The sequence below is a fragment of the Protobothrops mucrosquamatus genome, unplaced genomic scaffold, assembly GCF_001527695.2.
Source record: "Protobothrops mucrosquamatus isolate PMUCROS unplaced genomic scaffold, P.Mucros_1.0 scaffold613, whole genome shotgun sequence".
Taxonomy (NCBI): domain Eukaryota; kingdom Metazoa; phylum Chordata; class Lepidosauria; order Squamata; family Viperidae; genus Protobothrops; species Protobothrops mucrosquamatus.
The window spans coordinates 591,979-605,729 of NW_015386910.1; the positions used below are offsets into that span (position 1 = coordinate 591,979).

At 35.6% G+C, this 13,751-nt stretch overlaps 1 protein-coding gene across 1 annotated transcript in view; it reads right to left on the reverse strand.

The window, feature by feature from the left end:
• Positions 1 to 10,629: 10,629 nt before the first annotated feature.
• Positions 10,630 to 13,751, reverse strand: part of TFCP2L1 (transcription factor CP2 like 1) — a 36,609-nt gene continuing 33,487 nt past the window's right edge. The window contains exons 14-15 of the mRNA XM_015817641.1: positions 11,352 to 11,403; positions 10,630 to 10,667 (exon numbers count right to left, since the gene is read on the reverse strand). Coding sequence (XP_015673127.1) covers positions 10,630 to 10,667; positions 11,352 to 11,403 — 90 coding nt within the window. The remainder of the gene's footprint in view (positions 10,668 to 11,351; positions 11,404 to 13,751) is intronic.

Below are 13,751 nucleotides of genomic sequence, written 5' to 3' on the forward strand. Positions count from 1 at the left end.
TCACAAGGAATAAAGGGAGATCTATTTGTTGAAATAGAGGCTCTGTTATGGAAACCTACTTGGCACAAAAAGAAAGCCAGAATAAGAGTGAAAAAAGAGACCTAAAATTACATGTAATGGGTTAAAAAGGCCTTTTAGAGATACGGATTGATTTAAAATAATATGTTTATTTTATGTATGAAAATTGCCTTGTAATGGAATTTTGGACTGATTTAACAATTAACTGAGTATGTGAAGTTAGCAAGATGATATTTTGTGTAACAATATGTTTATTTTAGATTTGATAATTATTCGGACGAGATTTAAATCTTACCTAATGGACTGAAATGATTTTTTCTGTTTTGTTTTGTTATAGAAATAGATTGACTGATAGATTATATATACAAAATAGAGTAGAGTAATACTTTTATCTTAACTAGGACAACTATTTTGTAGTGGAAGAAGAAATAAGAGAGATTTGTGATAAGAGAAAAATTGGTACTAATCAATGACTTACTAGACTAAGAATTAGAATATATCTGGAAATATTAGAATGTTATTGTTGGAATATTATGTGTATTTTAGAAGGGGTACCTGAAGTGCTAATAATATGTTTATTCAAGATTAAATTGGACTATGGTGATTGTAAATCAGTAAAGCTTAAAAACAGGATTTGGATCTACATAGATGTAATGTAGAAATGGACTAACCTAAATATGTTATACTATTTGAGGGAAACAGAGAGGGAACATTTAATGAATTAATTTGAGTTATATATACATGACTTTGTCTTTGGATGATTGATTACCCCATTACCACGGTGTTTCTCGAGCACTTTGATGTAAAAGTTAAAAAACCAATAAAACTTGTTTATATATATTAAAAAAGTAGTTGCAAAATCCATCATAGTTGATATCATTTCCTTTTATCGTTTTCATTAAATACTTAACTGTTTTAAAAAAAAGATGTAATTTTTAACTTCCATTCAATCGTGTCTGATTCTCAAAGACTTTTTGGACAAGTCCCTGTAGTCTTCTTGGCAAGATTTTTCAGAAGTGGTTTTCCATTGCCTTCTTCCTAGAGCTGAGAAGAAGTGACCCGCCCAAGGTGACCTAGCTGGTTTCCTGCTCAACGCAGGACTGGAACTCACAGTCTCCTAACCCAATGCCTTAACCACTACACCAAATTGGCTCTTCTAACTGCATTAAATTTAGTTATTTGCCAGTGTAGCATGAGTAAATGGTTGTGAGACTAGTCAGATTGACAACAGGACATGAATGTTCAAGCCTTAATAAACAAATGGTTAAGTTCATCCAACCATAGAGTTGTTTTGCTCTACTTTCTGGTATGGGAGGGCTCTATAGTGACTGGACTATCCCTTCCCCCCAGAGATTATCTACCCTGTTCAGTTATTTCAAATTTCTTTCTTCTCCCTCACAAAGAATGCCACACTTCGACTCTTGCCTTTCTTCAGATCTGAAAAGAAGAATGGTGTGGAAAACTAAGAATAATGGAAGGAAATGGTAGCCAGTGTTTCTGTCCTCCTTTAAAATTCCATGACTGAGCATGTCTGCTATGCAATAAAGCAATCATCTGTTCTTTTTCATGGCTTTTGTGCCATTAATGGGATTTCTGATCAAAGAATTAAACAATTACAGTTTTCCTTATGTAGGATAAATAATGGTTAAACTATCACCTTCTGAATTTAGGCAAGTCAAGCTATTATCAAAACTACAATTATAGAGTCAGTATAAAGGGCTCCGCCCCACTTCACAAGAAAAAAAGTCATGCATTAGATTTTTTTAAAAAAATATGTAACTTCATATGTTTATCAGCAAAGCAGCTAGCAAGCAAATGGAAATAATTTCATGAATACCAATGGTGCTTCCTACAAAGGGCTATGCAAAACTTCCTAAAGTCAGCACAAATTATGTGGTGGGGCTGCTATGTTTCAGGAATCCCTAAGGGTTTATGTCACAAAAAATGTCTTCATTGCCATGTCCAAAAATATCCCTTTTCAAACATGAGCTTGTAAAACTAGTAAAAAGAATATGCCAGGCTCACCAGGTCAAGACTTGAGGTCAGCTGCATTTAAGGAAGACAGAGAGACAGCTGACATTTTGAGAGCTGTGGGAACGAAATGTACAGATTAAATAACTTAGTAAGCCCAAAAAAATGTACCTTAGGCAACTTGTGTTCTGTCCTGCTCCACTATCTCAGGTGAACAGTGAATTAAATCAGGCCTTGCTTGCCAAGAAAACAAATGTCTAGTACTGTACGTTGTAATTTCCCACTAAGGAGCAGGGCAGAAAGAAGAATGGGAAATTCGTTATATTTAAAGTGGGAACAATTAAAGGGAAAGCTTAGATAAAGGAAACTTTCAGTGGTCTTTCAAATTAGAAGCTACAGAAGATTTGTTTAGAAACTAGTTTTCTGAAAACATTTAGGATATCATTTAAAATAAGGTTATTCGTTATTTTACAATTAAGGCACTACGGTCACTGTGCAGTGATGAGAAGTCTTCCATCTGCCTCAATTTATAATAATTGAATGCAAATCGTTTGTAGAATTTTACTTTTCCCTATCTTTTTCATTCTTTTGGGACTGGAGACGAGATAAAGATATATGTGGATCAGAAAAAAGTAAATCAAATGTGGAAAATGCAAGTGAGTATATAGCTCAACTATTAAAACTATGGTCCCAAGGATATCTAGCAAGATAGAAAATTATTGTACTAGTTGACCTTAAAAAATGTCAATACACTTTTCAGTTACAGCCCTATTGAAATCACTAATTTATATGATTCTGGATTTTGTTTCTAGCAGTTAATTTGTTTAGGGCAGAGACCAATTGTGGCTTTGTAGACATGGGTAGTCCTTGATTTACGACCCCAATCGAGCCCAAAGTTTCTGTTGCTAAGTGAGACATTCGTTAAGTGAGTTTTGCCCCATTTTAAGACCTTTCTTAGGTCTTAAAGTTGTTAAGTGAATCACTGCTCTTGATAAGTTAGTAACCCAGTTGTTAAGTGAAACTGGCTTCCCCATTGACTTGGCTTGACAGAGGACAGAAAAGGTGATTACATGGCCTTGGGACATTACAACCATCATAAGTATGCACCAGTTGCCAAGTGTTTGAATTTTGATCACCTGACCATGGGGATGTTGCAATGGTCATAAGTGTGAAAAATGGTCATAAGTCACTTTTTTCAGTGCTGTTGTTACGGTCACTAAATGAACTGTTGTAAGTCAAGGACTATCTGCATTGATGAATTACCATTCCCAACATCCTGGAAGTATGACCTGTGGTGAGGCAGGCTAAGAATATAGTCCAGAAATAACTAAGATGTGCTCATTAGCCTATTTCTGACCTAGTGACTGCAGATGGCAGAAAACCCACGCATTCTGTAATCAAGGTGAACTTTGTAAGTGAAAAATGCTATCTCAACAGTCCAATTAGCATTTTTCAACTTTGATCCCTTCCACATGTGTGGAATGGAATTCCCATAATTCTTAGCTATGGCCATACTGAGTGTAGAATTCCAGAATTTAAAATCCACACATGGATTGCTAAGATTGCCAATTGTTCAAGACTGGAAAATTTGGACTTAGAAAGCTGAATTCACCAAATTCTAGAAGTACCATAGTAAATAATAGAGTTTTTTTTAGTTTATCTAATCACTTTTTAAAAAAAAGATAGTAGGTCAGGCAGCCTTCGGGATGGCATTTTTTTTTCAATTATTGTTGCAGTATCACTTTCTTGTTAAGCTACCAAAGGTATATTATAAGGAGACTGAAAGTTCACCAATGACATATTTTCTATAAGATCAAGTGGTTGCAATCATACATACTTTCAGCACAGATATTCTATTTTGCTAAAAGTTTTGTGCTACTTGGTCAATGGTTTCTTGCAAATAAGGACAGCAACATTTTTCTAGAAGGCCACAATTACTATTAGTAATTCCCTTTCTTTTTTCAGTCTAATGCATCTGTTGTTCATTACATTCTTCTTAAAAGATCCACAGAGAATTCATCAAACAAAACCAAATATTTTTGGTATAATTTCTAAGAGAGTAACATCTTGAAGATAGTTTACTTCAAAAATATTTGTAATTCAAGATCTTGTTTAATTCATTTTATAGCATCCCAGTTCTTTAAAGACCTTCCAATGGTGTCTTCTTCTTGTCTTTATTGAACTTCATCTTAACCCAGGAAGAACTATCACAGCCTCAAGCCATACCATTCATTGTGCTGACATGCAGAAGTTCAGCCGCTGAAATCTATCCACTGTAATTCTGTCAAGAAAAGTTTTGCAATTAAATTTATGTTTCTCAGGTTGTTTTGAAAGCACAGGATTAAATAAATTATGAACCTGGTAGATTGAGACTTCTTTTCATTCCACTTTTGGTTTTCTAATCTATAAATATAATCCACGAATCCATGAGATTAAATTTGAGATTTTTAATACTATGTCCCATCAATTTACATGAAAACTGAATGTGGACAAGATGTGTACATCAGAAGAATAAAATTCAATCACCCCCTAAGTAGGGTATTCTCATCATGCTGGTATATATTTGTCCTCAGGCCTCCTCTTTTCTCAGACTGTGGCCATTGCTTAATATTTATCTGGAATTTCTTTAGCTTGACCTGAATTTGACTCTTGTGTGAAACTGAAGAGAGCCAGGAAAAGGGTGCAGTGTTGTGCAAATTCCATCAGACGCTCCACTTCAGGATATTTCATCAGTCCTACTTATTTATTTTCAAAGCATAATTTAAGAGGTTCTGCCATCTATACCTTACATGTAAGCATCCTCTTGTTTTGCATCAGAACTTATTTTTAGCTAGTTGTTTTTCTTAAATGGAGATTGCACAAATTTTTGCCCTTGGTATTGTGAATTATACTGATGTTGCTTGGGTAATACTGAAGAGTAGACAGTGCCTCTCACACACACCCCTTAGCTATGAATAGAAAAGTGGAAGGGAGTAAGTTAAAAAATCACTAGAAGGTGAAGCTTATGGTAGACATTTATTTATTTATAAAATTTATTGACCACCTCAACCTTGAGTGACCATGATAAGTATTCAGGGGGAACAGTAGCTAAAAATTGCTTGTCTGGTGAACTTTAACCTCAAAAACATGAAATATTTTTTTGTGATCATTGATGATAAGGTTAAAAGAGCAGTAGTGGTAAATAAGCTATCTTTGCTATCAAGGTTTTCCCCCATTTAAGAATCTTCCTACATTTCTGAAACGCCTCAATATTTTCAAAACACTATTTTGGTAAACAAAACACAATGTTTTGAGAGGCAGTATAAAAGCATGTAGGTTGTTATGCTGCAGGGGGGAGGAAGAGGACAAGGTATAGGAAGCAGAGTTGTGATAAACTCTTTATATTGTGGTTTAACTGGTGATTTTCTCTCCATATTGAACTCCAAAGAAGTCAGTTACACATATCTACAGGAAAAACCCAGCTGTAATTTCCCTCTCATCCCCCCCCCCCCCGAACTGAATTTAACAGGAATTCCTAGGTAACCCAGGAGTAGTGTGACTTGGGTAACAGCATACATATGGCAAGAACAAATGTATTGTAATATGCCTTGTCAAAGTGGAGAATGTTGGACTTGCCTAGACAGCAGGAGTGGGAAATGGATAATCTTAAATGCAATGAGTTCAGCCACTGATACAAAATAAAGGAATGACTGCAAACATTAAGTGGCCCACAAGCCAGCATAATAATATAAATCTTCTTGATAAGATACATTGTAAATTTTATACTGCTAACATTATGCAGTATTGAAATATCTTTGTTCAAATGTTGAAAAACAATTAACAAGTTCTGGGCTTCTTTGGTCTTTTGTATGCTTTGATTAGCCCCACTACCACATGCCAGCAATTACTTTTGCTTTTTAAAACATTGTTGCATTGTTCATTCTAGGTTAAAAGCTTTGTTGTTTTATGAAGAAGCAGAAAATCAGTTTTCTTTTAAAACATTTTACTTCCTGCAAAGCTTAAAGAAAATGTTGACCAAGTTGTTATAATAATTATTATTTTTTTAAGGAGGAAGAGAAGTACTAGTATTAGTAGTAATTCTATCAGCTAGTGGTAATTTAGTCAGTTTCTGGCTTCTGGTAGTTCTGCAATCTACAAACATGGACATCAAACTTACCTGCTACATCTTACTAAAAACAAGGAAAAAACGTATTAATTTTCTGGCAAAACTCTGGGTTTCAGAACCTATTAGAGCCATTTCTACCCAGTACTCAATAAACAGTGAGACTATTAACAATTAGGGGTTAGCCTTCTTTTTTATTAGAGTAAGAAAATACATCATATACATAGTTTTCTTCATGTAACTTTTTGTCTCAAGAATTAGTTCTCTCCCTTTATCTTTCTTAGAGTGCTTGGATAGGAGACCACCTCGCAGCCCATCCAAACGTTGCTCAACATTGGACCCTGACATCCAACAATTAAACTTCCTCATGCATCTTCATATCATATACACAATATTCTTAGCAACCAGCATCATGAGAATCATGCCCAAGCCTAGCACTGAAAATGGGTTCCTAATTATAGAAGAATTTCAGAAATGGGGCAATTCACAATTTGTAAATGACAAAACAATTCAACAGGGAAGACGCGAGGCATCTCAATTCACCAGTAGTTGCTGGATCACAATTTCAAGAGATGCAGGGAAGGAACATTTTCCTAATATCTCATAAATCTTAGAGCATTGCCCTTGCTTCTTGGAAAAATATTAAGGGAGGCATATAATCATTGACAGCCAGTTTGTTGTGTAGTGCTTAAGATATCAGGGTTGAAACCAGGAGACCGTGAATTTTAGTCCTGCCTTAGGAACAGAGTCAGCTAGGTGACCTTGGGCTAGTTACTTTCTCTCAGCCCTAGGAAGGAAGCAATGGCAAACCACTTCTGAAAACCCTTGCCAAGAAAACTGCATGGAGTCTGAATAATTTCAGATCCACACTCCAATTTCCTCAGTTTAGTTAACTCTCCCTGTAAGACTAGGTCAAGTACAGTATGATTGCACTTATGCTGGATATCAAAAACTTCTGTTCACAATAGACTGTATTATCAATTTTACTAAAAGTCATGAGTGCCATTTAGCCGCTCCGCTGTTCTTTAATTCATGATCACATAAAATAATTTCATTTTGCTTTGCTGTTTTTGCATTTTTCTTCAGTTGTTCCACAGTAGCAGAATCTGGGAGGACAACAAATTAAGCTATCTCAACAGAACTGTCAGTAGAAATCTACTTGTAATTTGTTTTCTCTAGAATCTTGACTGGGAAAGTAATAATTTAAGTGGCAAAAAGTCAGCCTTAAGACACTGAATGAAATGAAATTAAGCAGAAGGAATTAAAATGATAAAAAATACCTGAAGTATATAATATATAAACTTCAAAACCAGAATTGTTTTTTTACAAACAAGTTTATTTATAGTTTTACCAGGGCAAAAGTTGAATGACAGCAAATATTTTTTCCTGTACAACAGTAGAATGGCCAGTGCAAAATATGTATTTTTAAAAACCTATAAACAAACATTCTGACACTTTCACTCAGAAATGTTATTCTGGGCCTCCATTCTCCCTTCATTTAAATTGCAATTAAAATTGTTCTTGTGTTACACAGTAAAAACAAGAAAACTCCCATACCTCTTCTGAAAGACACAAATACCTAATCCAATCATCAGAAGATACCAAATATTTAGCGAGATTAAGATCAACCAGGCTTCACAATAAGACAGAAAATAGGGATAAAACAAAACGCATAAGCGCAAATATTCAGCATACATTTTAAAAAGTCAAGCATTGATTTAAAGCTGCTTTTCCTGAGAGACTAGCACTATTAAAAGGTATCATGACCACTAACATCCTTTTGGTCACCAAACATTTTCATTACCCAAACATTTTCTCTCAAATCTCAGGGTCAGTACAAGAGAAAAAGGATAAGTAAGGTCTCATAGCTGTAGCTACAGCAAGATAATATAATTTTCTGGCAGTAACTTCTCATAATCCTATCCCTTGGTCCCTATCATACCAAAATTTGTTTACAGATTTACATTTTAAATGGAAAGTTGGCATGCTGCTTACCATTTCCAGCAGTTTCTTTATTTCCACAACAAAGTGTATCCAGACCACACAAAAGTGGGCATACTGATCACAACAGGTATATATTTGTGAATGGGAGCCCTAACATGTTTATTTGTTGAAGGGCTCTCAATCTTCCAAATAGGCCCTCATCTCAGAAAGTCATGGCCCCTTTGTTGTAGAGCAGGGGTTCCCAACCCCCAGTGCATAGACCGGTACCAGGCCGCAGCATGCCAGCAACCGATCTGCACAAACAAGTAAAGCCCCATCTGTGGGATGCAAGCAGCACACAAAACCATGCACTCTCCAGTCCGTGGAAAAACCTTTCTCCACAGAACCGGTCCCTGGTGCCTGAAAAGCTGGGGACCTCTGTTATGGAGGTATTTTGAAGCAGTCAGGAATCAGCACTATTTTATAAATCTCAGTCAGCTTCCTTATTGGCTTACAAGAATTAACACACAGCACTTAAGGCAGACAATCATGTTGCTACTGACTCAAATGGTTTACACTTTTTAACCTAAAATAACAAGCTTTCTCCAGTCTTTAAAAAAAAACATTTAGCTATAATCTGTTATGAAGGCTGTTCATTTCAGGAAGTAAAAAAAGACAATTATCAAGAGCACAGAATTTATAGTACTTCTATGAAGTTCAACACGCAGTTATGAATGTGCTAAAGGCAATTTTGAACCAAAATTGTATTGTGCCATGATATATTTCCATCAAAACTGTTTGGGGAGTATAATAGTTCAATATTTTGCTTTATTTCAAGAGCTTGATGAAAGTAAAACATATATAAATCAAAATTCTGGCCTAAGAAGTTATCTCTACATATGAGGATTCTGGCCCTCAGCACTTACTCAACAGATGCCAATCAAATGCCGCATGATGCAGCTGCATATAATCTGCCATCTCAACCAATGTTGTCTATCTTTGTGTGCACAATTCCAATCCGGGGCCTATCACACAATCATGGGAGATAGACGTACATTAGCTTTCTTTATGTATGTTTCTAATCCAACGGGGATTTTTTATACAGAAGCTACTTCTGCACATCCACCCATTCAATTTATCAGGGTGCAAGGGTCTGTCTTAAATGCATATAAAAATGTAATATTAGACATGTTTCCATCCGATTTAATGTGATTTCTATGCAACTCTTTGCAATGTCTAAGAGAAGTGAGAGCAATGTAAGATTTGCCTCTCCCCACTCCAAAGGTTAAAGATGTGAAAGTCCACACTACTTGTGGAAGGAACTTTAACATATAAAGCATGTACATTCCTGCAGGTTACATTTTCAGATTAGAAAGCATAAAAAAACAGAAGTGGCATATCCACCCATTTTCCTTCCTTAGCAGCAACACACTCTTTAAAGCTTTGAGACGAAGGCATGGAATTACCATCAGAGCTACGGAATAGCCACAGAAATAAGAGCATTTTTTCACACATATTATAAGTCCAAGGCACAAAAGCCAGATATTCCTGATTATGCTTATAGCTTTCTACCTATGTAGTGAATTGAGCCATTTTACTTTATTTGAAAAAACAATGCTTTATTCTTGAACATATCACTGGCTTAAAAGTAAAGCTTAATGTCCAGTCTTGACTGCGGCTAGGTTTTTGTTTAACAACTGTGTACACATGCAACCATTTTTATTGTCTTTCAGAGTCAAATCTCACTCAGTTCCTTGAGGGGTGTTGTAGTTCTCTTAGCTATAATGGTGGGAAAGCAATCTCCCATTTTCCCACTCAAAAATCAGCCCCTTTTCATCTACGCAATAAACCTGAAGGAAAGTCAAGTTGTATGATGTAACATAAACCAGCTACTAGGGGCGTCATTCAGTTGTAAGTAAGATCTGACCCTATTTGTCCTGGTTTTAGTTTGAACTCTGAAGCTCATAAAAAGAAATGAATTAAAAGTTTAAAAATGGAAACTGGAGGTATAAAAGATCAGGAAATAAAGGAAAAAGAAAACCTTTGTTAATATGAACAGAGTGCAGAAACTTTTTCTCATGATGAGTTTAGAAGATAGTTTCTTTGCTCTGAAGTAGTGTTATCAACTTTGGCAATTTGAAGGCATGGGAAATTCTGACAGCTGAAGTCTACACACATCTTCAAGTTGCCAAAGCAGTATTAAAAAAATACTGCTTTAAGGGGAAAAGCAGTACAAATCAGTTATAAAAGCCTGCAATTAACTTCCTATAACTGTCTGGAAAGAGAGGAGACAAGACCAGTTAATTTCAAATTCACATCCAAGATGAATTCCAAAAGTTGGTGGTTTATTGCATCAGCTTATTTCATCTGCTCATTTCAAGACTTTCTTAACAAGGCCCTTGAATCAAACTATCACTAGATCAGTAACAAAGCGAAGGCATTATGTGGTCCTCAAGTCTCCAAACACCACACAATTTAATCTCCTTGTTAGGGCATTTGGTTAATAACAGTGTTTTATCCAATGGATTTTCTATCTTTATAGACTGAGTTGCAGGAAGGAGAATGAGACATCGTGCTGTAAAGCTGTTCCAAGTCCAAATATACAGAGGAGTGGGTCATTTCAGAATAATATGGTAGCCATCGTTACTTTCAGCTGTAAGAAAAGGGTGAAAAAAATCTGTCAGGAACTCATTGCAATATTTATGTTTTTAGTCCTATAAATTTCTCCAATTTCTACAATTCTACAATTCTGTGGTCTGTACTTTCCTCAGATTCTGGTTGTACAACAGGAGACTATAAAAACACCATTCTGAAAAATCATTTTGAATGTATTGGGAAGGCATATCAGTGTTAAATTATGGAACATTTTTTGCTAGAAAATATAAACTTTTTCACTGGGAGGCAAGATAACATACAGGTAGGTAGAAGGTGGCCTATCTTTTCTCTCATCCAGAGTATCAGTCATAAAAAAACAAAAGAAAGATCAGTCTAATTTCAAAGCAGACTTCTGCAGTTTCCCTCCCAAAACACCTATCCAACGGTAAGCAGATTTTTTAGTGATTTGGGTCCTGGGGCTGCATTTTATTAGATTCCCATTCAAAATCTTCTAACAATTGCCAAGAGGACCTTTTGACCTACTTTAGAGAAGCAACTGGAATAAGGCAATTATTGTTTTTAGAAGAGGGCTCCATAGGTGCTATCTGGCTATCTCTTCATATTTATAGTTGAATGTTAACCAAAGAACTTTTGAAAAATGCTTATAGGTTGCTTCTTGCATCTCTCAGTGTGAGACCCGGAAAAACTATTACATTATGGCAGGGAATGTATGCAGATATACCTTTCAATGTAGAGATGATGAAGCAAGATTCATCTTGAAAGTTTTGTACCATCTAGATAAAGAGAAAATGGAAGATGTTTTTATTTCTTTCATGATACATTTTTCTATTAAGCTTTATTCAACAAGAAAACACTGATCAGGCATGAGCTACAAACTCCCAATGATCTCTGGATGGCAAAAAAGAGTATATTTTTTATACTACCCAACGTTTTTCCAGATGTCGGTAGCTCTAAATAAGATGCTGTTATTTTTAAAAGAAAATCATGTAGATACTGTCTATTAGTATTAGCAAACCCAGGCTATTAAAGAAGGAGGATTCCCATTCTAATTTGAGAAAAAAGGAGCTAGTTCTAATATATTTGCCAATAGGTTTCAGAAAGAATGGATTTGTGCATTACTTCTGGGGCAAAACCTGAACTTAAATTTAATCTGTAGCAATGTATTTAAATGGAGGAGCTTTATTCTAGATGATATACACATGAAATATTTAAAAATAAATAACTACCATGAGACAGTATGACTGTGCAAAGTAGTCAGAAAAAGTGCTTTGTAGGTCGTTAGTGTGAAGAGCATTAGCATGCCTTCAAAGCGTTAAAACCATCATGTCTTTTGCAAGGCTGTGCAAGTCCTTCCAAAACTGACTTGGCATGTATTTGTACAGCCATTTTGTTTCTTTCATAGCCTGGGCAAAAATGTCTCTCTATTTATCCACATGGTTATCTTTGCTATACCCCAGTCATCTTGCAAACCACACAAGTGCTTTAATGCTTTGGAGATGTTTCGTACTACTAATGCACTTTGCAAAGCATCTCTTTTGAATATCAGGCACAACCTTACAAAATAGTTCACCAAACGAACAAGGCTAGAAAGTAGAAATTTGTCAGATTCAATGCATACTTTGAAACCCGTTATTATTTCAGCAACACAGAGTTAGTTACAAGTAGTAGATGGCAATTATTTGGTTTTCCCAGGAAGGTCAACTCTGAGAAGAATTGAGAAGGAAACAATGGGAAATAGCCTCACTTAGGATTCTAGGAGATTTTTCTGGCACAGTTTCCATTATTTGTGAATACTTGAGGCTTTGCCTATTTGTCTTTGGCTTTCCCCCACCATTCCTTTTATCATACAAGAAAGTATCCCATGTAGGAGAAAACAAGTTGCCATTTTCATTGTAGGAATCTTTGGGCTCTAAAAACCACATAACATTACTACTACTACTATTACTACTACTATTTCTATTACTACCACTATACTTACTGTATATACACCCAAACATTATTTTGGAGATACAAAAGGAAGCATATCTGTTTTAGATCTTGAAAGCAAGTGAGGAAAAAAGCTTTCCAATTCAATACGCTAACATTGTTTAATGACAGGTGCTCAAGTACTGAAATGCACAAGTTGATTGTAAATGTTTACAGACATCAGTACATTTAGCACTTAACCTTTCTAAACATTTGTTCAGATTGCTATAATGGGTGACACTAGGATCCATCTCCCTGTCATAATTCTTCCACGCATTTAAGGTTTCTTCTCTTCCACTCACTGTCCAAATGTAGAAATATTCACCAAAACTAAAGTCAAGGCTACTCGCAACATGCACAAATCAAGCATGAGGTAGGTACAGCCAACTGCTGCCTTTCCTTTACATCCCTTGCTACTGCCCTACCATTAGAACATAAAAATAAGGCAATAGCAGTTGTTAATCAGTAACCTAAATATTTAATGAAAGTCTTTTTGCACCAAAGTTAGTCAAGGCCATTCCACTTTCCAAATGCTGCCTTAAAGCATTTCATGACTATTCAAACGTTACAAGTTTCTGAATCATCGGGGTGAAACAGTCGAGCAACTTTCAGAACAAACATTACAGGCTTGATCCATAACCACATGGGAATTTTGTGCTTTGCTATAACTCCAGTCCAGAGGTCAAATACAATGAAACTTCTTAAGTGATTCTGAAGCATGCAGAAGGCTACTCAGAAAAAGCTGTAATATTTGGCAGGTAAATACAGGGTATAATTAAGTGAGATATATTTAGAAGTAGTTAGAAGAAAGATGGTGAATTTCCTCCCCATTTGCCCCAAAGCAAGAAACTTCATAGTTATTAGGGCTGATATCAGTTCCTTTTACCAAAATATCTTGCATTTTTATATATTTCAGTCTTCATATAGTGCTATCTAGGAACATCTGTATCTTTTCCCTTACCCTCTGCCTATCAGAAGACTAATCAAAATGATACAAAGCCATTGATTTTGCAGTTGAGATCACTTTCTAAAATGTAAATTGAGATTGTCTGACTTCCCTTATTTTTACTCAAAACTAACTATATTTAAAACTATTTAGGTAATCCACTCCTGTTTATCTCAAACTTTCATCAGTTAACTGGAGATGGAGGGGGGG